This window comes from Helianthus annuus, chromosome 3, assembly GCF_002127325.2.
Source record: "Helianthus annuus cultivar XRQ/B chromosome 3, HanXRQr2.0-SUNRISE, whole genome shotgun sequence".
Lineage (NCBI taxonomy): Eukaryota > Viridiplantae > Streptophyta > Magnoliopsida > Asterales > Asteraceae > Helianthus > Helianthus annuus.
The window spans coordinates 92,441,980-92,465,418 of record NC_035435.2 but is presented as its reverse complement, the minus strand read 5'-3'; the positions used below and the strand labels follow the sequence as shown (position 1 = coordinate 92,465,418).

At 36.6% G+C, this 23,439-nt stretch overlaps 2 protein-coding genes across 2 annotated transcripts; one reads left to right on the top strand and one right to left on the bottom strand.

The window, feature by feature from the left end:
* Nucleotides 1–6,625: 6,625 nt before the first annotated feature.
* Nucleotides 6,626–12,462, top strand: LOC110929500 (nicotinamidase 1). The gene is made up of 5 exons (XM_022172653.1): nucleotides 6,626–6,856; nucleotides 7,919–8,102; nucleotides 11,654–11,787; nucleotides 11,899–12,084; nucleotides 12,229–12,462. Exons 1-5 carry the CDS (start codon nucleotides 6,713–6,715, stop codon nucleotides 12,313–12,315), a joined length of 735 nt encoding a protein of 244 aa, XP_022028345.1. The 5' UTR covers nucleotides 6,626–6,712; the 3' UTR covers nucleotides 12,316–12,462.
* Nucleotides 12,463–13,061: 599 nt separating this feature from the next.
* Nucleotides 13,062–21,324, bottom strand: LOC110929499 (protein EXECUTER 1, chloroplastic). Its single transcript, XM_022172652.2, has 12 exons — nucleotides 20,812–21,324; nucleotides 19,032–19,148; nucleotides 18,878–18,943; nucleotides 17,416–17,522; nucleotides 16,206–16,287; nucleotides 15,396–16,109; nucleotides 15,181–15,304; nucleotides 14,178–14,347; nucleotides 14,030–14,104; nucleotides 13,870–13,962; nucleotides 13,636–13,788; nucleotides 13,062–13,326 (listed from the first exon to the last, which is right to left on the bottom strand). Exons 1-11 carry the CDS (start codon nucleotides 21,271–21,273, stop codon nucleotides 13,696–13,698), a joined length of 2,103 nt encoding a protein of 700 aa, XP_022028344.1. The 5' UTR covers nucleotides 21,274–21,324; the 3' UTR covers nucleotides 13,062–13,326; nucleotides 13,636–13,695.
* Between the last annotated feature and the right edge of the window lie 2,115 nt (nucleotides 21,325–23,439).

Genomic DNA, 23,439 nt, shown 5'->3' with positions numbered 1-23,439 from the left:
TTTTGTATGAAGGTTCTAACAATTGATTTAAAAGTTATATTTCTTACCTTGACCTCAAAACAAAGCAAAATTGGTGGTAAGGAGTGGTGATGGTGCGCAACACTTGTGACGTTTATAAGTTATCGTGTAATGCGAGGATGACGAACGAAATGGACTAGGATGGCAAGCTACCAAACTTCGATTGTTGATTACAACTGTTATCATTTGAATGTTGATTTTGGTGGTTGCGGGGTCATCGACGTCGGAAAAAAAACAAAGAAAGAGAGAACGATGGAGAGGCAGCAAATAATATGATGAGTTTCAAAAGTTTAGGCAATAATTTCTTAAAACAACTCAAAATGGTTTCAATTGATTATGCCAATGATGGCTTCTTGAATGCTTGTGATGGTTCCCTCATTCAAGACCCCGGTTAATTATGAATCGATGTGGCAGATAACTCCACTTTGAATTTTATTTACTGTTTATTTATAACTTCAAGTTCCTAATTCCACCTCTTTATTTTGTAATTTTATTATCATTTATATTTGTCTCAATTACCTTTTAACATTAAATGGTTTAGTAAACTTTGAGGTGAGGATTTTAGAGATTTTACTGACTTTTCATGATTGTTGAGTTAAGCCTATTTTATCACTTCAAGAACTATCTGTAGCTAATTGTATATTGATCAAGAATTATCCGTTTTAAAGACAATATATTTTACCTTAACAAAAATAAATTAATAAGCATAAACATTTTTCTTCATCCAGAAACTCAAAAGCGTTAAGCTAATTAAAAATAGAAACTGATGTCAAGATTTCTTGAAAAAAAATGTACCTTTTTCAATCACAATCCTCAGATATTAACTTAGACCTTCGGATTCTACAACAGTTGGTTTTTTAATAAGTTTAGAATCAGAGAGACACTACCCATATTCTGTAACCAAACTTTTAATATTCTTCATCAACAAACTACGGTACCATACATCATAAGTTAGATCTGTGAATTTGTTATTTGAGGTTTTAGTAAGCTATCATTGTATTTAGTTTATACATGAAAGATCAATAAAGTTATAAAATGATATTAAGGAGAATTAGAACTATACACCCTATCTATAAATAACACTAAAAAAATTAAACCTTGTTCCATCTACGGGCCAGCCAAGAAAGATAATGGAATGTAATGCTCATTCCATTAGGCTGACCAACAATATAATTTCTGAAATAGACCCAAAAGAATTTCAAAATAACTAACAAACCTTGGGGTTAAGGGAGTCAACAATAAGAGAGGAGTTGACTCATGATAGGAGGAAGATTAATCTCTCAAAAAATCCACCACCGAAGTTGCATCTGACCATGATCAAATAAGGCCGACATATACAAACTATACAAATCTCTGAAACAAAATCAACATTTAATCAATTTAATCAGAAACATAAAGAATCAGTAGCCCACCTTGGGTTATTTTACCAGATCTAGCTAAAAAAATGCTTAAAACAACCAGTCAGCAAAAATAACTCAATAGAGAATTAAGGTTCGTGAATTTAGGTACCTGATACAAAACCTACAATGATAAAAATGGGGTTGTTAGTAGCCAGTGCCTCTGGCAGATGGAGGAGCAGAAGTAGGAAAACAAAACAATGGGAGAAGGTGGAAGACGACTGAAGAGTATCCTGAGAGAGAGAGAGAGAGAGATGGCGACGGAGTATCTTCCTTTGTGCTTTATAAAACAATATAGATAACAACTATATGTTTTAAATTTTAAAAATTGTTTCCCACTTAGTTTTTTCCATCCTTCTTTATAGAAGGTTGTTATACTATTTATTCTTAAAATTAGGAAGTTTTGTTAAAATTTGACTAAAGTATAAAGAAATTGTTTAATCAATTATTTGACACTCGACGTATTTTGACACTCGAAATTGTTTAATCAATTGTTTCCCGCTTCTGAATCGACACTCGACGTATTTTTAATCGGACTTTCTAGTTTGTGCTTGAATCGGCAGTATCTTCTAATTCCTCTTCTTTGTCATTGTCCTCAGAATCGTCTAAATTAATAACCTCACTCCATTTCCATTAAGAGAGTCTCTTGGATCTCTTCCTTTGAGTCTCAAACTTCCGATCCCTATAAATGACAAAAATTGAATACAAAAGTTAAAAAAAGATTAAATAAACCTTAAAATTACATCTTCACTAAATTCACATTGAAGATTTAACTTGTATCGACTAAACATTGCACCATAAGAAATAATATCAATACTTTTATCACCATCATCCTGCAATAAAACACACATATAATAACATAACGAACATGTTAATATGAAAGATATACACAAAAATAATACTTAATAACCAGCAAAATCAATACCTTAGAAGCTTGTTCGCCAAATGTGTTGTTTAAATTGGCATGTTCATCATGCAACTGAATCTGCAAAATTAAAATAAGTTAACATCCACATAAAAGTAAATAAAAGAAAAAAATATTCACTGCTGCGATATAACAAAACTGACCTTTCGCAACAATTGAATTCAGAACTGGATCCCTTTTTTAACTTTGTTTAGCAATAGATATAGGAGTGTCCTGCTATATTTATAGTAGTAACTATAGAAGTGCATTAGGGTTTAATTTTAAATTTGTCACCCCTTTATTTAGGAAGTTTGTTGTGGTTAGTTTCAAGTTTTTATAAGATATATCTAAGTATAGATATTAGGCAGTTTTAATAAAATAAAATGTGACAGAAAATATCTTCATTTTATGTTACGGTACTTTTAATTTCTTTTGTTTTTTGTTTACATAGATGGAGCACATCTTTGTAGATTAGGCACATTAGATCACATGTATTAATTACTTGTACATTAACGCATAATCGACTTGTACCTTTTAATCCGTGCGTCGATATTGAACAAGACAACTACCGAAACGTCGACAAAAATGTGCAGGTCGTCATGCTATCTTTGGAATTTTTTTAACAGTATAGTTTATAAGATATGTCAAGAACGTAAAAAATTATAAGTTTGTTATGAAGGGGTGAATTGTAACTAATTATCTACAATTTTGTTAAAACCTTAGGGATTTAAGTGTAATAATTTTAGGGGCTAAAAAATAAATAATTTTTAAAAGACCAAACTACCCTCATTTTAAGGGTCTTTCTATAAATAAAGAGGGGGAAAAGTTCTTATTTTTTCGGTATCTTAAAATGCCCCTCTCTCATGCATTATAATATAGTATAGATGATTAGGGCTTTTGTACATTATACTTTCTCTATCTATTATTTGTTAAAGATGAGGTAATTAATGGGTAATTAAGATGATGAGATTAAAGTGTAAGAATTTGGGCCCTATTGATCCTTTTCAAACTGCAGGTGCACTTAATTCAATTAAGGAGACTGTAGGTGCACATGAATCTATTGGTGGCTGATGTGCTAAAAGTGATCTAATTAAACTAACTAATTTTAACCCTAAATTAGACACTCTAAGTTTTAAATTTATAAAAACAGACTCTCTAAAACCTAGACCACACCACCGGCAAGTGTACCGGTCAATGCAGTATAGCCTAAGTAAGTCCGAGTATCGAACCCACGAGACTCTCTGATTACGCTAATTAGACTCTGTCTAGACCTAGACTGACACGGACTACTGTTGATTGGGGGGGGGTTCTAAAAATCCTAAAAAAACAATTAAATTAAACTAATTAACTAGACTAACTAGACGCGACTTTGGACGAAGACTTAACTCAGTGATGATAAAGGCTACCTAGGCTAGACTCATGTTCAACTAGGAATGGATTTCTATTCGGAATTAACGTGGTATGGAACCGGGATCTTTTAATGCTAAACCCTAAGAAATCCCTACTAAGACCTCCCGACCCTTCTCAGGAAGAAACTTGTGAGACTCTACAAAGCTGTTACGACTACCGGTTGTTAGATTTCCTTACAGTCCTCTAACTTCTTGAAAAGTGCCCTAATATGACAATCTACCTTACAACGCGAAAGTTTAAGCCAACTATGGATTTTAACTTGGTTTAATAGACACGAGTATGATTAGGGAACTAAGACCGATTTCTTACAAAACCTAATCTTAGCTATATACCAAACCGAGACCTATTATTCGCCTCGAGCCTTACAGCGATAAAATTAGTAGAACACTTGATTTTATAAGATTACCGAATATTACTTCTAAGGTTAGTTACGTAATTTCACCTTAAAGGGTTAAAGATTTATTATGTGATATAGACACTCACCTAAATCTAGAACCCTAGCATGACTCTATTATGTGATAAAGACCGTCACCAAGAATCATACGAAGTAATAATTAATATTCAAACAATATCAAGCACGCATACACACCAAATTAAAGGTTCCAAAGTTCTTTACTTTTCAAGAAAACCCATAACCAACGTTATTAACGAATAAAAATCCAATCTTTGTCAAACAATTGTCATAGCCTAGGTAGTTAAAAGTATTTAGTCCAGAACCATAACCAAGAACAAGAAACAAGGTTTAATAACAGAATTCATTGAAGTAAAAAAAACAGAGAAACTAAGAAAACAAGAGAATTTGTAAGCAAAACCCGAAATTTCCTTGATCCCTAAGCCTCTCGCTTCAACCTAATGATTCTTGACCTTTGTCCCTCGCAAAAGTGGCTCTCAAAAATCGTCCAAGATGGCTCTCTTCGTGCGTCCCTTCTTCCCCCACTTAAATCATTCACGTCTGATCGGATACATATATATATTTGTGTAGGACTTTAGGGTTTTATTAAAAAGCATACAATGTAAACTTAAAATATTCCAAGGCCCACTTCATGTACTTCACGTAAATGGCCACTCTTTTTGATGTTTGGCAGCCCATGTGCAAACTTGGAATGCATGTCCAAAATATTTCCTTTTCATCTCAAAAAGTGGCGTGCAATTCCACCAATTATAATATGGCCGCATGTGTTGTTTTATATCTTCAGCAAAATAAAATATGCCCTATCCCAAATTGGCAGTGAGTATTGTACATCTCTACAGCAATATTGCGGCCAAGGGTTCTCTTTTAGTTATAATAATTTGTCCATCTTCTTGGCTTGGCCCACTAATCATAATGGCTAAAATAAATATTTTCTATAATCTACGGCCCTTTCTAGCTTATAAAATGGAGACAATGGCTCGGCCTAATCAATGAAAATAGCAACAACTTTACTTTAGTCACTGGCGTTCTACTTTGTCCAACTGGCTGCTCACTTCCATATTACCCATATTACTCATTTTTGCTCCAGTTGCACCAGGACATGGCCCAACACAAAATAATACAATATAACACTAAAACTAAATAAAAATAAATAAAACTTATAAAATAATTATACAATTTACACGGGACAAATATGTGCATTTTACCCCACATCAATATCCCCACACTTAACCTTTTTTCATCCCCTAAAAAGAATTATGCAAAACGGAATCATAGACGGAATAATTATTCGGGAACAAAAACTTAGTTACTTATTAAAATCGAAACTTGTGTTAGCCGCGATTGCAAGTATTCGTGTCCGCTTAAACCCAACCCCGGTTCCAAGCCCATATCACTTAGTCAAAGGTTTCCCATTTGAGAATTATCCTTCTCTATAAATGACCACTTCTGGTCATTTGACAAAACATTCCGAAATCTCTGACTCTCTCTCTCTATGATACGCACTTTGCATATTCTATTCTTCACATTCAATACAACTATCACATTGCATTTATAGAATCTGGGTTGAGTCATCCTCGGTCTTGAATTTCAAGCAATTGATAAGAGAAGTGATCCAACCCTACGTATTGCATACGTAGGGGGACTCGTAACCTGCGTTAGGCAAAACGAGACTTGTGAAGTCTTTTGCCTAACCAGTATCTCCCCTATACTCGGTCCATATTTGCTGTAGCAACAGACATGTTTAAGATCGCTTTGGCCTCAGACCCGTAGATAAACATTAAATGAGTTTTCATTTAAACTCAAGTTCGGTTTATTCTCGTTCAAGCATGTATGTTTTTTTTTTTTTTTTTTTTTTTTTTTTTGAGGAATTTATGAAATTAGCCAACAAAATGTTTGACTTACCAAAATGGCCAGCTCATGTGTCGTTGGAATGGAGCATCACCCCTCTTATGCCCCTTAATTCTTTATATGGATGCGTGCATGGATGAAGCTGCAAGTACGAAAATGGGATGAGTTACGGACACATGGGATGCCTCAAACGGACGCGTTGGATGCCTCAAAACTCCTAAAAGTAAATTTTATGAGTCACGGACGCATGGGATGAGTCACGGACGCATGAGATGAGTCACGGACGCATGGGACGCATGATGTCACTAAGACACGTGTCACTTCTACATTGGCGGACGCATGAATAACCCTGCAGATGCATAAACTCTCTCGTAATCGGTGAAGCCCTGCTCCACCAACGCATGAGCTGGCCATTTTGGTAAGTCAAACATTTTCTTGGCTATTTTCGTAAATTTCTCTTTTTTTTTGGAACGGGTTAAGCTTCAGAGCCAAATGAATGTTGTTGGGCCAGAAATGAGGCCAGTTCAAATACGTTACGGCACCATAATTCCGTAAACGATTTGGATTTTTGAACACTTTGCATACATGACAAATAAATGACACAAAATTCAACCATTTCAATCTCGTATCACATATTTCCAAATTAAGGTAGGACCCGCTTCTTTTTGTCTATCTTACTCAAAACATACCATCAGTGATTCATTTCAATTTCATTTATCAAAAATGGTGGCGGTGAACGCAGTTGATCTTTTGAAGAAGGAAATACCAGTGGAGGAAGAGTCAGTATGCATACATGATGGTGTCATCACTGCACTTGTTCTTGTAGATATCATCAATGGCTTCTGCACCCTTGGAGCTGGAAATCTGGTCTGTAATTTCTACCATCCCATTTCCTATTCAAAACCATTCTACCGTAAATTTTCCGCTTCTTTAATGGAAAGCTTTATCCAAAACAACTTTTTTTGTCCTGTCCTTCACTTTTAGGATTTTTTTTTTTTCATTTTCATCCAAGGGTTAGGTTTATTTGTGAACAACCCTCTTGATATCCCTTGATTATCAATATTACAATGTAAGTCAATGGACAAGATTTGATGATGAAAATAAACTAGTGTATTTTACGATTTGATGATGTAAATCAATTATTGAGATTTGTTAACTCAATTCACAAATACATTAGTATTCACTCTAGAACCTCACCCTTTCATCCAAACGTCTAACTTCTTTGCTAAAAGCGTCCATGAGGTTTGAGATTTTTTGTCATTTTCATCCAAATATATGACAGAAAAAATAACCTAAATTAGACATTTGGATGAAAATGACAAAAAAACCTCAAAAGCTTGGTTTTAAAAAGCGAGAGGCCCACAAAAGCGACGAGGTCTAAAAACGAGGCGCAAAACGCAAAAGCGGTGGGCTTTTAGTACCCGAGGCGCAAGAAGATTATATAAATTTATATATATATCCCATAGGTTTTTAGCATCCCCTATCCAAAATATAGTCATAACTAAGGTTTATTTATGATTTTACCTACATGTACAAGCCAAAAAACCTATTGTCCAACACTTTCATGCAAAAAAACACCCAAAATACATAAGGCGCGCGCCTCAGACCTCAAAAAAAAACCCCAAAAATGCGCTTTTCTTGCGCTTAGTGGAAAAAAACGCGCCTCAGGTACCCTGAGGCGCTGAGACCTGCGCCTCGGGCCTAGGCGCGCGCCTCTGGCGCACTTTTTAAAACCCAGCTCAAAAGTGAAGGACAATATGGTATAAAAAAGTTGTTTTTGATGAAATTGGCAAACATGCCAAAACATCTGGGACGATTTTGGCAATTTACTCTAAAATAAAAAATTGTAACCCCAAAGGAGTTGGTTGATGATCAGTTTGTTCATAGATGATGTGATTATTTTGGCGATGATTGTGTTTATGAATGAAGGCACCCAGAGAGCCAAATGACAAGATGCTGGAAATGATCGAAGAAGCTGTGAAACTGTCAAAGGTTTTTTGTGAGAAGAAATGGCCAGTTCTTGCGTTTTTAGATACGCATCAGCCTGGAAAACTCGAACATCCTTATCCTTCTCACTGTCTTGCAGGCTCTCATGAATCTGATTTGGTTCCTGGTATTCTTCTTCTCTTAATTTACGTGATCATCGTATCCTAATGTGTGTCAATCGTGTTGGGTTGGTGGGTAGATGATACGTGCAGATGTTTAGAGAGAGAATAGAGAGAGAAACTAAGAAGAATATTCATTCAATTCAACAATACCCCAATCTGTTACAACACACACACTATATAGCTACTCACTAACCACTAACCCCCTACACTATAGAACAATTACATCTAGCCCCCTTTACTTATTTTGACCCATAACAATACTTTCCCCTTATAAGACTTTTGACCTCAAAAGTCAAAATAACAAAACCAAACCCATTAATCAAAAGTGTCAAAAACAAAAGAAAAATCTTGACCACCGAACCCCTGCTCAACTTCATGTTTTGCTGTCAAAGGATCAAAATCTTTTGTTGAATTGTCACTATGTTGACTAAGCCATGTTCCATAGCAGCCAATTATTGTCACCATAACATGCCCAACTACATCTCCACCTCTTATGCTAAGCCTTTCCCCATCAAAGACTTTTGTCCTCAAAAGTCCACATAAGAAATAAGACCCCATAAATTGTTCTTTTTCACCGTGAAGCATAAAAGTGCCATTCATAAGCCAAGGATGTTGTATAGAGATCATCCATAAATGTAGATCCTTTATTACATATCCCATGACCCCCTCTAGAAATTCATCAGAATAAAATGATGTGTATTTCAATTGAGTGGAATCAACACAAGACAACAAATACAGGAGCGGCGACAATGGATACGAACCAGTCTTATGAAATTGGAATTTCAGATTCTGATGAAAGTGAAGATATAAATGTGGATGAAATTTCATCAGCAAATTCAAGATTTGATGATTCATCGGAAACAATTGAGGTAAATAATTCCATTCTTCAACGGAAAGATAGCCGTATGGTCATTTTGGGTATTGAAAACGATGATAATGTCACAAAATCTGATAATGAAAATGATGATATAAATGATCATGTTCATATTGATCATTTTAATGACACTCTTGAATATGATCTACATAAGAGTGACACTTTCGGTGGGAATAAGAGTTTTAGAACTGACATGTGGAATCAAGAAATAAGGAAAAAGAAATTGGTTTCATTACTTTTTCCTGATACAACAGTCATTAATCTAGTGAAAAGGAAGTTTAAGTCAAACATAGTTTATGAAAGGGTGAAATTGAGTCTCTTTTTTGGCCATCATGTTAAAGTTGGGAACTATGTTAAAGTCTTGGGTTCAACATTAGTATTTGGTCCTTGGAATAAGGAGAAACAAATAAAATGGGAAGATACCGGTTGGGTCAGTAATCTAGAGTGTAGAGGTATTCTTATTATGGAGATTGTTATACAATTAACAAACGAAAACAAGGTATGGGAAGTTGGTTTAGTTGCTATTAAACCAATAACACATTTATCTTTAGGGGCAAATGATGGTGTTGAATTGTACCAAAAGGTCCTAGAGAGTTGGAATGGTTTTAAGACATCAACACATCATTATTTGGTTCTGAATTTTGAGCTAACATCAACATCTTTGTCTATGCTGGAACAATCACTATCAAGGGAAGTAATAGCTGGACATGAAGCGTATGATCTTTTTATTGCTATTGCAGAATTTATTTGTGAATTCATACCCAATCTTTGGTTAGACAAAATTATGGTGTGGGTGCTGGGTTCTTTGTTTTTGCTTTCATCTGCCAAGGTACCAATACCTGATGCAAGGGCTGTCATAGTTAGAGGTTTCAGTGGTCACTATCATTCTGTAACTCAAGGGGCAATTCAAGAAGCAAATTATAAAGTTACACCTTGTTCTTTGAGAAAGGTCCAATTGAATACAAAAAAAAAATCCATTAAAGATATTGCACATGAATTTTTATTGCTATTACCAAGGGCAATTGGAATTCTAGGGGAAACTATAAGAAATCCACATTTATATCTTCACTTTCATCAGAATCTGAAATTCCAATTTCATAAGACTGGTTCGTATCCATTGTCGCCGCTCCTGTATTTGTTGTCTTGTGTTGATTCCACTCAATTGAATCCAATTTCAGAATCATTTCTTGCATCTCGGCCCTAAAGAATGCATTCTTCAATTTTAAACTTCTGCCATTATTGTGATGTGGCTTGAGAACTTCACTGATTCCGGGTTTCAGACCAGTAATAAAAAGATATACGACATAGTCTTCAGAAAAATCTTCAGGAATTTTGATCTTGCTAAGCAAGGTCTCAAATGCCTCACAATAATCGTTGACTGTACCTTCTTGCACTAGGGACATGAATTCTTCCATAGCTGAGTTCATGACGATTCCCGATTTCTTGATTTGTTGTTGCTTCGGTGAATTCGTCGCTCTTGATTTTGCTTAATGAAAAAACCCGTGTGTTGCCCTAATTTTGATGCCGAACGCCTCTTTTAATCGCTGTTGTATATCTTGATTGTTCTTGTTGCCCAAATTGTCACTTTCTTCTTTGATTTGTTGCCAACGATTGAAATCCTTTTGTTGGCCTAACCCCAGGTCAAGAGGAAGGATAGCTCTGATACCAATGATACGTGCAGATGTTTAGAGAGAGAATAGAGAGAGAAACTAAGAAGAATATTCATTCAATTCAACAATACCCCAATCTGTTACAACACACACACTATATAGCTACTCACTAACCACTAACCCCCTACACTATAGAACAATTACATCTAGCCCCCTTTACTTATTTTGACCCATAACAGTAGATGAGTAGTAATCATGTTGTAAACAGGCTAACCGGGTAGTTAAAATGGGTTAACGGGTCAACTTGTTCGATCAAACAGGTAGGCGGGTCAGCCATCAAATTAAACAGTCAACCCAAACATGACCTTTTTATTAAACAGGCTTGATATGACAACTCAAAATCTGATTATTTTTCATGTTGTGTATATTAACCTCAACGTTGTGGTCATCGCAAAAAGTTCAAATAAAAAGAGACGGTAAAATCAAAGCGGATTGAAGCCTCTCAAAGTCTACATTTAACGTATACAATCTTCTAATATTTTTTTTTAAATTCAAAACACTGAAATTGATATTAACATAATGTTATGAATTTACATCGAGACAGATGGTAAACGGACAACAAGCTACGCCGCTACCCTGTTTTGAATAACAATTTAATCAAAATTGTTATTATTTAAATGATTAAATTGTTATTATTTAAACAAAGTCTGGATCACCCACCTGGTTTTGAGCCATGGTTCAACCCGAACCTGTTACCCAACCCGCTCCCCACGGTTTATGCAACAACTATGGAACACAAAACACTGTATTTTTTAATCTTTTACGTACTTAAATCTAACGAGTTATGTTTCATCTCTAATGAGTTGATGGGAAATTCGTGTAAAATGAATCGAAAGACTTTGAAACCACCCAAATATATATTTTTAATCCATAAAACTTCAATGATCATTTATTCGAAAATCATATTTTGCAGATAATAATAAGTTACAAACTTGGAAAAAAATGGTTTGCATACCAAACAATGACATATATTGACCCGAACTTAATTGTACTTCTCGGTGTCTCTCTATAGCTCTACAGTGGTTGGAGAAAGAGTCAAATGTAACCATCAGGCGCAAAGACTGTTACGATGGATATATAGGTTCCATGGAAGAAGATGGTTCAAATGTATTTGTTGACTGGGTCAAAAACAATAACATCCAAACAGTAAGTATTTCCGAATACGTATGATTTCCCGAACAGATAACGATACAAATCACGGAACCTTGACCACTAACTGCTGCTCTAACACCATCTCATTGTTTATTCTTGTTCAAGTTATTGGTGGCAGGAGTATGCACCGACATATGTGTGCTTGATTTTGTGTGCTCCACGTTATCAGCAAGAAACCGCGGTTTTCTTCCACCATTGAAAGACGTGGTGGTGTATTCCCGTGGTTGTGCCACCTTTGATTTCCCGGAGTCGGCTGCAAGAGAGACTAAGGATGCCCTGACTCATCCCCAGGTATAAACAATTTACACTCAAGTATTCTGGTAATTTAATTGTAAATATTAAAACATACAACTTTATTTTATTTATTTATTTTGCATTTAAATAGATATGGAAAGTATAAAATTGATAAGTGACTGAATGATGATTGTTTGACAGGAGATAATGCAGCATATGGGTTTGTACATGGCTAAAGGAAGAGGAGCAAAAATAGCAAAGGATGTGTCTTTTGGTGCACTAAAGTAAAATGAAACCAATATTAATAGTAATCTACTTTGTGTAATAAACATATTAAGAAAGCTTGCATCACTAATGTTTGTAAGATATATGTTTCAAGTGTGTTAGTTCAACCACTTTTGACATAATTTCAATGCAACTTCTGTTTTGTTTTCTGCTGTGGATTTTTTTTTTTTAATTTTTTTTAGATCATTATTTGATTGAATTCTTTTAAACTAATCAATGGATTATGAACATTCATACATAACGCTAAATTTGCTTCACTTAGAACATTCCATCATACGGTGGACATTTAACTTTTTTACGACTCTAAGGTGGTGTTTGTTTTTCTAAAAAAGATTTACGCAAACTCTTCTTTCTACAACGCACAGACATTGTCATCTACAGACTGTTTGTTTTTGCCCTTCTTGGTGTAGACTTAGCCCGGCCCCTTTTAAGAGATCTAAGGTCTACAGAGGCTTAACACCACCACCCACAATCGTCTACCACCACCGTCCACCACCACCACCACCATGACCACTATTCGTACACCACCACCAGTTTATATTAGAAATCTACATACGATAGAAAACAAACAATCTTTTTTTTGCAGACTGCAGGGGTTTAATCCACCTCTTCTTCTACAGATGTTTGCAAATGTAGTTTGTAGACTGCAGACATTTTACCTCTTAAAAAAAACAAACTCCACCTAAATTTTACCGTTTCTAGATCATTTTCAACTTTCAAGTATCTTAGAAGGGCTAATAAGTGAACCATGAGTCAAAACCAACTGAAACTAGTTTATAAAAAAAAAAAACAATGTACAAGACAAAAAGGCAACAAAATTTGAACTTTCTCTATTGAGGACTTATTATCAAGACTGATTGATTTAGATGTTGGGATGCAGTAACCAACTTACATACATCAAATGAGGCGTCCCCTCCCTAGATAACACATGTTAATTACATCGGTCATTGACTCTAATGGAAGACTAACTACACCTCCTTGCTTCACTCTTAGGATTCCACAAGTCATCTGACACTGCAACACAATGAGAAAAAAAATACATAAACAAACAAAAAGACTTTATTTTTGCACTTTTTCTCATCTCGGGCATGCGCTTCATGCCTTTTTTTTGTGCCTTAATGACGAGTATCGTATGTTGAGTACATTAAGTGGTCAGTTTTTAGCACTTGTTTTCAACTCCACTTGCATCACCAAAACATAGTTTATACCAAGTTACTATATTTCATCACCAACTTGATTCAAAATTTAGCGAAACCGATCGTTTCTAAAAAAATACTCACACTATGAATGTATTTGCTAAAAATTGGTAAATGAAGAGCGTACCTATACGATCTTAACCAGCTAGAAAAAAAGATTTGTGAAGATTCATGTACAAAGAGCATCTTACTCCTGCAGGCTAAGCTGATTAAAGAACACCAAGAAATGGGACTCAGGGGCCCAGTATACAAACCCAACAACAGGACCACCATTAATGTACTGCAGATAAAAAATAAATAAAAGTTGACATCAATAATTTAGTAAATATTCTCAAAATCAAGTCGACAAAAAAGCAGGCACCTTTCCGTCCAAAATAACAAGTTCACCATCAACCCATCGCGGATTTTGAAATCCCGGGTCTGCAAGCCTCCCTTGTCCCCGATATCGAGCGATCTGAATTACCAAAACAATCTCAAAAAGCTCAAAAAAAATATGATATAATGAATATTTAAATACTTGCCACTCCAAATTCTTCCGGGATGATGCCTCTATGAGGGAGCTGATACTTGGTACCAATTTTTGCACGAAATGCAACCTGTAGAGAAAATGATGTGAAATTGGCGTGTACGGTGTAAATGATTGTATAAAAAAGAAAGTGCAAAGTATACCTGTCCAGCTGGAACATAAGGATCCCCAGTAATCTTTACGGCTTCTACATACTCGTAAAACTCGAGATTTGAAAAATTCTTCATGTTACCATCTTCTTTCCATTGCCCGAATTTTCGTTTTAGATGAATCACCTCAGAAGTGTATATCCCATGTGCACCAACATATAATCCTGCCAAAAACGTTTGATAATACGGCTATAGAATTTGAATGTAAACATTTAAAATCTGGTTGGCAGCGAATGAAATGTAATCAAATTCAATTATAATCCTTTGTAGATTTCTGTTTGGTTCAAAGATTCAGTTTTAAAATTGAAATATAGTTTAACTGTGGATGACAATAAAAGTAAACATTACCCAGTATGGAATTTTATAATTTTTTTGCTACATAATATATGCTATAAATATGCTATTTTGTCACTTTGGCCCCCCACCTTTGGCATTAACCAACTTCAGCCCCTCGGCTTTAATAATGACATGTAGCCCCTCAACTTTAATAATAAATAACTTTAGCCCCTCAATTTTTAATAATAAACAACTTTAGCCCCTCAACATTAATAGTGACACGTTTAGCACCTTAACTACATCAAACAACTTTAGCCCACCAACTTTGATAACGACATGTTTAGCCCCTTAACTAAAACAACATTAGCCCCTCAACTTCAATAATAAACAACTTTAGCCGCTCACCTTTAATAATGTGACATGTCTAGCCCCTCAACTTTAATAATGACATGTTTAGCACCTTAGCTAAAACATCAAACAACTTTAACTCTCCCAACTCGCGATTTGCTTATTTTTATCTATGTTTCAAACCCGTTGTGGAGAGCGGGTGGTAACCAACTAGTTTATAGAAAGAAGAAAACATTTGAACGTGTTTTAAAAATATGAGTATAATTCTTTCAACTACCATTTATTTACATTGGTTCCCAAAAAAATTTTGAAAATCCAATATTGCAACCAGATAAGTCATGGAATCTTGAATTCCAATTCTGCAAACTCTTACCATTTAAAGGATCACGATTAGAGGGAAGCTCGATTCTGTTAAACGTTGTAGATCCAGATAAAGGTTGACGGTTTTGAGCCTGACTAAGGCTGAGATTTATCAACCGATTCACATCTTTAAGCACCTGAAAAACAAAAAAAAAAAAAACATCAACTCTTCTAAAGATTTGACTTTACGCAATAGTCAAAACATTTAATCATGGAATTGAGGCTGACCTTCATGGGTATCTTTCCTGTTCCAATATATTTGGCAAAGTTAACCATAACAGTGTCGATACTACGAGTACCTTGAATCTTAGCATCTTTCTGACTTAAAGATTGTGCATTGCCCGATTGATCATTTTCATCTTTTTGTATAGAGAAAGTGAATGACGAACGGTTTTTCTTTTCAAGCTTAGCCGGCACTCGAACTAAATCTTTATGAGATGCATCATTGGACACTTTTTGTGCTAAACCACCAACGACCACTTTGACCGCAATTTGCCTATCATTTTCCCCATCAATTATGGTATTACCAGCATCAATATCAATATCAATATCATATTCATTTTCAACACCATCAGTTTCATCTTTGGCTTCCTCTGTATCCTCGCCCTCATCCTCATCAACATCATCGTCATCTTCTTCTTCATCTTCTTCATCAATAATTTGTTCAACCACTTTCGATATTAAATCCCGGTCTATTTTTCCTGGCGATGTCACATTCATAACCTTAATTTTCACATCTTTTGCACCGGGAATTATATCCCGCAGAATATTCTCGAAACTATATTCTTCATCATCTGTATCTTCATTATCTTTTGCAAATACATCACCTTTGTCACCCATGGGGTCCACGGTATTCATGGTGTTGATGATACTAACACCAGGTGACTTGGAGGAATAAATTGAAAAATCCTGAGGACCCCCTTTACGTTTGAGGTATACAGCCTGATTATGCAAATTAAATCCCATAATAAATACATGCTTAAATTAAGTTAAGGATGACGAAATTTAACAGAAACTGAGCCGTATAACGAAAGCTACCTGATGCTTGTATTCTCCTTTTTCGTTCATTGTAATAAATATCTCGAACAAAGGGGCACCATCTGCGGCCTTGGCAAGCTGCCTGAAATTCAAAGATAACAGCTGAACAGTGGAACTCTCATATATATATATATATATATATATATATATATATATATATATATATATATATATATATATACACACACATATATATATATATATATATATATATAGAGAGAGAGAGAGAGAGAGGCGGGTTATTGTACAATTCGCCTTAACGTACGATGCATACGCTATGAAAATATAACATGCAGCTTCACAAACCCGGACAACCGATATCATGCGGCTTCATAAACCCGGACAGCCTATAACATGTGGATTCACTAAAACCCGGACACCTATAACATGCGGATTCACAAAATGGGAAAATATAACATGTGGATTTCCTCTACTTCACAAACCCAGACACCTATAACATGCGGCTTAGCAAACTCGGGAAAATATAACATGCGGAATACTCATCGCGTATGCTCGTACGTTAAGGTCAATTGTATTTTACACTTTCTCTCTCTCTCTCTCTCTCTCTCTAGATATATATATATATATAGGGTGAGGTTCTAGAGCGAACACTAGTGTATTTGCTAACTAAGTGAACAAATCCTGGCCATTGATTTACATACATGTACGGCTAGGATTTCATCATTAAATCGTAAAATACACTAGTAAATTTTATCATCAAATCCTGGCCATTGATTTACACACGTGTATGGCAAGGATTAGTTCGCTCAGTTTGCAAATACATTAGTGTTCACTCTTGAACCTAATCCAATATATATATATATATATAGAGAGAGAGACTGAGAGAGAGAGGAAGGTTAACGTAGAATAGCCCCTTAACGTGTGACGGTACACGACTTAATTACAAACGTTATCTGCATAATTACGAACATTACAATACATAACTACGCACGTTACTTGCGTAATTATGCATGGGTTGGGTTAAACCCTAATTACGCTCGTTACAATACATAATTACGCACGTTGTTTGCATAATACGCATGAATTGGGCTAAACCCTAATTACGCAGTTATTTGCATAATTGCGCACGTTATTTACATAATTACGCATGTTCTTTTGGCGGTCGCGCGTTAAGAGCCTTTTGTATTTTAACTTTCACTATATTTATATATATGTATGTATGTATATAACATGGTTTTTATGTAGATACCTGGGACTATAACTTCTTGCGAGGTATCTTCCGTGTTCTGCACTTATACGGATGATTCGACCATATGGGTCCTTGCTATCATCTGAAAATCCAGCCCACCAACCAACCTAGATTTCAACATGAATGAAATAAAGTAAATAATGTGAAAGCGAAGAAAAATAAAAAATGTAGTTCAAGATATCCATTACAAACGTGATAAGCAGATAGGAATCGCCAAACACATGAAAAGAACAAGCACACATAATAAAAAATCATCCGGAAAAATAAACGGACACGCGAATATTAAGCAACTTCAACCATGATATACAGTCGGCGGTGAGATGATAAAGCTCTACTTCATCTTATTAAAAATTCCAAATGTTAAGCAACTATTTCAAAACAGTATAGTAGAATCTCATAAGTACGGGATTACATCTGGTAATATTTATATTGCTCTCTAGAAAATCAATGAAATAACATAAATGACACGTCATCCCACTCGAACATGTTGTTTGGCCATAATCACACAGTGCTAAGTGAAACTTTCCTTTTGATGTGATAGTTTGGTAGGCCACTACCAAACATAAGAATGGTCCATAGAGAAACTATCACATATCTACAAAGCTTAAAACAGTATAGAATCAAGTGAGAGAGGTGTCATGCTAGTTATTCTACGTTATTTTTTTCCTTCCATGAGTGTGTAACACCTATGTTGCCTAACACAAATAAAATTCAAAATTGATGGAAAAATAATTACTCTTTAGAAAAACATCAATAATTACATTAAAATGGCCCAACAAGCAATATCAATAATAAAAATAGTGTAAAACGCAATGAATACATGACAATGGCAATTTTGAAAGCTCAATTAGAATAATTGATAAGAGAATATAACCTTTTTTCCTTCTTCAAACATAATATATTTGTTTACCACATAAATTCCTATTCTATTCAGTTTGTGACATGTTTCTTTTCTTACATGTATCAGAACTCATTCAACTGGTAAATGGTTGAAAACTAGAAATACCTCATAATGTATTATTACATATTTCTCCATGTAATCTTCTAGTTCTGTTTTAGTGCTTGTTTTTTACTTTCTTTTTGTCTTTAAAAAATGAAATATTACACCACTAATACACACAGGTTACTAACTTACTATAACCGAGTTATATTACAAGCTAGTGCTATATAATGATCATCATGATCATTTCAGAGTAAAATACAAAGAGCATATGCATGGGGATAACATAGTTGTTGTTATCTAAAACAAATTTAAGAAAGGCAAATTTTAGTTGTACTGTTCCATAACAAGCAAAATCCACATTTTAATAGATATTTTAACACCCCTGTAACAAATTAATGCACATATTGCTTACTCAAACTTGTGCTTATACGGTTTGAGATCCGTAAGGACTAAGGACCGTGCGTATACAAGTAACATTCAATACCACCATATTTAAAGAGAATGATCATAACAACTCACCAAACCTGCACTAGCGTAATCTCGTACAAATGCTGCATCCTTGTAACGCTCCTCTTTTATGGCTTTCTGCACCAACAAGGTAGATCAGTACAGATATTGTGATTTTATATTTATTATTGCTCTTAACTTATAACATATTACATCATTTTCTTACATTCAACTGAGACATCACCCTGCCAACAGTATCATTATTAGCAGCTGCTGCAATTGCAACCTTGATCCTAGCAGCATCTTCATAGTCCTCATTGGCAACAGCATGCTTTAGTTGGGCCTATAACACAATACATGCCACAACTTCAACATTATAATAGTATCACAGAGATGGTAACCAATACGTTACAGAAACAATATATGTACACTAACGCCATAAAACATGTGTAGACACTATGAGATCATCTGTAACTGAATATAGCTTCAAACTACGTACTTTCAACATACTCTGTTTACATAATTTTAATCTCACTACCTACTGAATCCATCAATTTTACATATCATCACATCTCAATCCATCAATTTACATAGCATCGCATCTCAATCTTGACTAGCAAACCCTAACAATAGTTTATGAACTCAATAACAACGCTATCACAGTCTCACAGAGATGCTAATCAATGCATTATCGACATAATATAGGTACATTAACACCACAAAGCCTGTGTGTAATAATATTTTCAACTTAACAGTTTCCTTACATAATAATACTATCACAGAGATGGTAACCAATGCATTATTGAAACAATCTAGGTACACAGTACACTAACACCATAAAGCATCCGTAGACACTATGAGATCATCTGTGACTGAATATAGCTTCAATCTACATTATTTTAACTTACTCTAATGCTCTGTTCACATAACTTCAATCTCAATACCTACTGAATCCATCAAATTTACGCATCATCACATCTCAATCTTGACTAGCAAACCCTACCAATAGTGCCTGAACTCAATAACAACGCTATCACAGTCACACAGAAATGCTAGTAAACAATGCATTATACACATAATCCAGGTACATTAACACCATAAAGCATGTCTGTAATAATACTTCCAACTTGACGTTTCGATTTTAATTACACAGTACTATAACAACTACATACTTTTAATCTCATTACCTATCGAATCCATCAAGTTACCACACCATCACATCTTAATAATAACTATCAAACCCTATCAAATAATCCAAACAACAATCAACCCGAACAATCTCAACATAATACTGTCATTCATCACAATTTCAGCATGCTTTAGGTGTACTAAATTCATCAAATTTACATAGCACCACATCTCAATCTCAACTATCAACAACCAAACCCTAACAAACAGTCCAAACCACAATACCTGCAACTACGAAACAATAACACCTTAAAGCATGTGTGTACTTACATACTTTCAATCTCACCACCTACATATTTCATCAACTTTACAAACTATCACATCTCAATCATAACTCTCACATCAATGCATTATAAACATAATCTCGATCATAGCTCTCACATCAATGCATTAACCATTGGGTGTCAGCCCAGTGGCCACCGACCCCCACCTTAAAACCGGCCCGAGGACACTCGAGGTCATGGGTTCGAAACATGTTTCAGCCCCTCGGGTTGGCAGGGGTTTCACCGCCAGGCAGTGTTGTCGGGTCGCTAGCTTGGGAAGGGGGATCCCTTCCGCGGTCGGGGTACCGTGCATCTACCCTTATAAACATAATCTAGGTAAACTAACACCATGAATTCAACACTTCTGCATATACTATCACATTCACATCCCAATCTTAACTATTAAACCCTAACAAACAGTCCAAACACCAATCTCCACACTCAGTTTGACATAACAAGACTGCTGAATTCATCAATTTGACATAACAACACAACTCAATCATAACTATCAAACCCTAACAAACAGTCGAAAACAAAAATCTCCAAGCACAATACCTGCAACAACAACACAATCCGCTCCTTTTCATCCACCTCATCAAAATGCTTCTTCCACCGCTCCCAATCCCAAACCTCATCTCCATCCACCACAACCTCACCGTCCTTCTTCACCTCACCACTCTCCACCTGAACAATATTCTTCCTAACATAATCATCAAACCACTTAATCACACTCCTAACATTCTGCTGAATCACCTCGTCCCACCGGATAGGGCTTTCGTCATCCATCGGGTTGCTTCCGTCATCGAAGCTTTTGTGAGATCGACAAATTGTTGAAGAATCCAAAACCCTAGGGGCGGAGTGAGTGAATAGATTGGAGGAATAGGTTGGGGTAGGGTTTGATCGAGAAGTGTGTGTGAATTTGGGGGTGGTGTAGGTGTGGGTGAGTTTGTGGAGAGTGTGAAGGGGATCGGAGATGCGTACGGAGGGTGGGAAGTTTGGGGGAGAGACAGACGCCATCGGAGAGAAGTGAGTGGGGTTTGTAGGATATTAGAAAAGATAAGGATGTAGTGTGTGTGTTTTTGTTGGGGGTGGGGTGGGATCAAGTGGAGCAGCCGGTAACACGTGGATTTTGGTATCTATGCCAACTTAAAAAAAGTGTAAGAAAATGAGAGAGAGTGTTTGGTATGCAGGAATGAAATGTATCATTATGAGGGAGTGAAGAAATTGGTGTTTGGTTGGTTAATGGAATGGAATGGAATCACCCAATCCATAAGACATTTCATTCACTCAAAATCATTCTATCTACTTCTTGGGTCTGTTTGGTATGGGGTAATGGAATGGACGAAGGAATGGAATGGACAAGGTAATGGAATGGACGAGGGAATGCAATGGATCATTACCATTCCATGTCTTGTTTGTTTACCATGTGTGAATGAAATGAATTATTATTGTGTATTGTTCGGTAGGCAAGAAAAAACGGAGTAATAAAATAAGCGATGAGTGGTGGTGGTGGTCGGTGGTAGTAATTATGGGTGGTTATAGGTGGCGGTGGTGGGTGTCGACGGCGGCGATGGGTGGTGGTGGTCGCGGCGAGTGGCGGTGCAACGGTGACGACGAGTGGTGGTGGTGGCAAGGTGGTCGTTGGTGGTGGGTGGCAGTAGAGATGGCGGTGGGTGGCGGCGGCAACGGCGGTTGGTGGTTACGATTGCAGTGACGTTGACGATGGTGGTGGGCGGCGGCGGTGAGTGGCGTTGGCGGTTGGTCGCGGTTGTGGGTGATAACGGTGGCAAGTGGGTGGCGGCGGCGACGGTGGTTGTCGGGGTGAGGTGGTGGCGGGTGGCGGCGATGGCGTCAGTGGTGGGTGGTGGTGGTGGTGGGTTTTGGCGAAGGTGGTGGATTGTGGTGTTGTTGATGAATGGTCTAAGAGGGGATGGAATGGAAAAAAAAACATGGGGTGTGGAAGGAATGATTTTGAGGGAATTGAATGCCTTTTGGAATGGGTGATTCCATTCCATTGACCAACCAAACACCATTTTCTTTATTCCCTCGTAATCATCCATTCCGTTCCATCTCTTATTCCTTCATACCAAACACTACCCTTATGTTTTTTCCATTACATCCTATCTAGCACCATTCATCACCAACACCAAAACCCACCACCTTCGCCACCACCGACGCCATCGTCGCCTCCACCCACAACCTGTCAACGCCTCTGCCGCCACCCCCGACAGCCACCACCGCTGCCGCCACCCACCCGCCACCGTTGCCACCCACCGCCACCACCGACCACCATCGCCGCCGATGCTAGTCGTCGCCGCCACCCACCACCACCGTCGACACCGCCACAACCAACCACCGCCACCACCACCCACCGATGGAGGGCTATCTTTAGACTTTGATTTATTGATAGTGGTTCTTCTAGGCACATGACAGGAGACATGTCTCAGTTGAATGTCATAAAAGTAAATGACGGAGGATGTGTCAACTTCGCAAAGGAGAATCCAGAAATTTCACCAGGAAGAGCACGGTCAATAATGGAGTTCTCCTTTTTTCAGACGTCAATTAATTCTCGGAGCTGAAGGACAGCCTGTTGAACACATCACAGATGCACAACATAGGAATGCAGGTTCTCTTCACTTAGAGTGACTCGCTATTTCGTTCTTCGACCAATTCAGAAGCCAGTTTCTGAACCTGCAATAGTTATCCCTGATGGTGTAGTTCGTAACACTGAAGTCTCCTCAGGACCCTCAAATGTTCAAGGAATTTCTCTGTTTCTGGGAGCAATTCCCTCAAATTGCATTGTAGATCCACCAGTGATCAACATCGTTGCTGCATCAAATGAGGGGGGGAGCAATCTGGTATAATATCTAGAAGTTTTTCAATCTCAAGCTACTGGTGTGCTATCCCACAGCAAATCAGGATGCATCAACTCAAGACTATTCAGAAACAAACAAGATGACCCCGACGTGATAGTGAGAAACAAGGCACGATTGGCAGTTCAAGGTTTGAACAAGTTGAAGGTCCGGATCTTGGAGAGATACACGCATTGATGGCACATCTAAAGGCCATTCGTATTTTTGGATGATGAGAAAGAAGTTCGTAATTCACTCATTGGGAGAAGTAAAAAAGTTTTGCTTTTGGGTCTGCAAGTTCGTCAAAACAATAAAGGAATCTTGTTTCACC

What these genes read in the sequence shown, in the direction of transcription:
- LOC110929500 (XM_022172653.1), top strand. Translation starts at nt 6,713, where the DNA reads ATGGTGGCGGTGAACGCAGTTGATCTTTTGAAGAAGGAAATACCAGTG. An exon ending in TGAATCTGATTTGGTTCCTG is followed by an intron (nt 8,103 to 11,653) that starts GTATTCTTCTTC and finishes GTCTCTCTATAG; the next exon opens with CTCTACAGTGGTTGGAGAAA. An exon ending in ATGCCCTGACTCATCCCCAG is followed by an intron (nt 12,085 to 12,228) that starts GTATAAACAATT and finishes ATTGTTTGACAG; the next exon opens with GAGATAATGCAGCATATGGG.
- LOC110929499 (XM_022172652.2), bottom strand. Translation starts at nt 21,273, where the DNA reads ATGGCGTCTGTCTCTCCCCCAAACTTCCCACCCTCCGTACGCATCTCC. An exon ending in GGATTGTGTTGTTGTTGCAG is followed by an intron (nt 19,149 to 20,811) that starts GTATTGTGCTTG and finishes ATTGTGTTATAG; the next exon opens with GCCCAACTAAAGCATGCTGT. An exon ending in TTGTTATTTTGGACGGAAAG is followed by an intron (nt 13,789 to 13,869) that starts GTGCCTGCTTTT and finishes TTTTATCTGCAG; the next exon opens with TACATTAATGGTGGTCCTGT.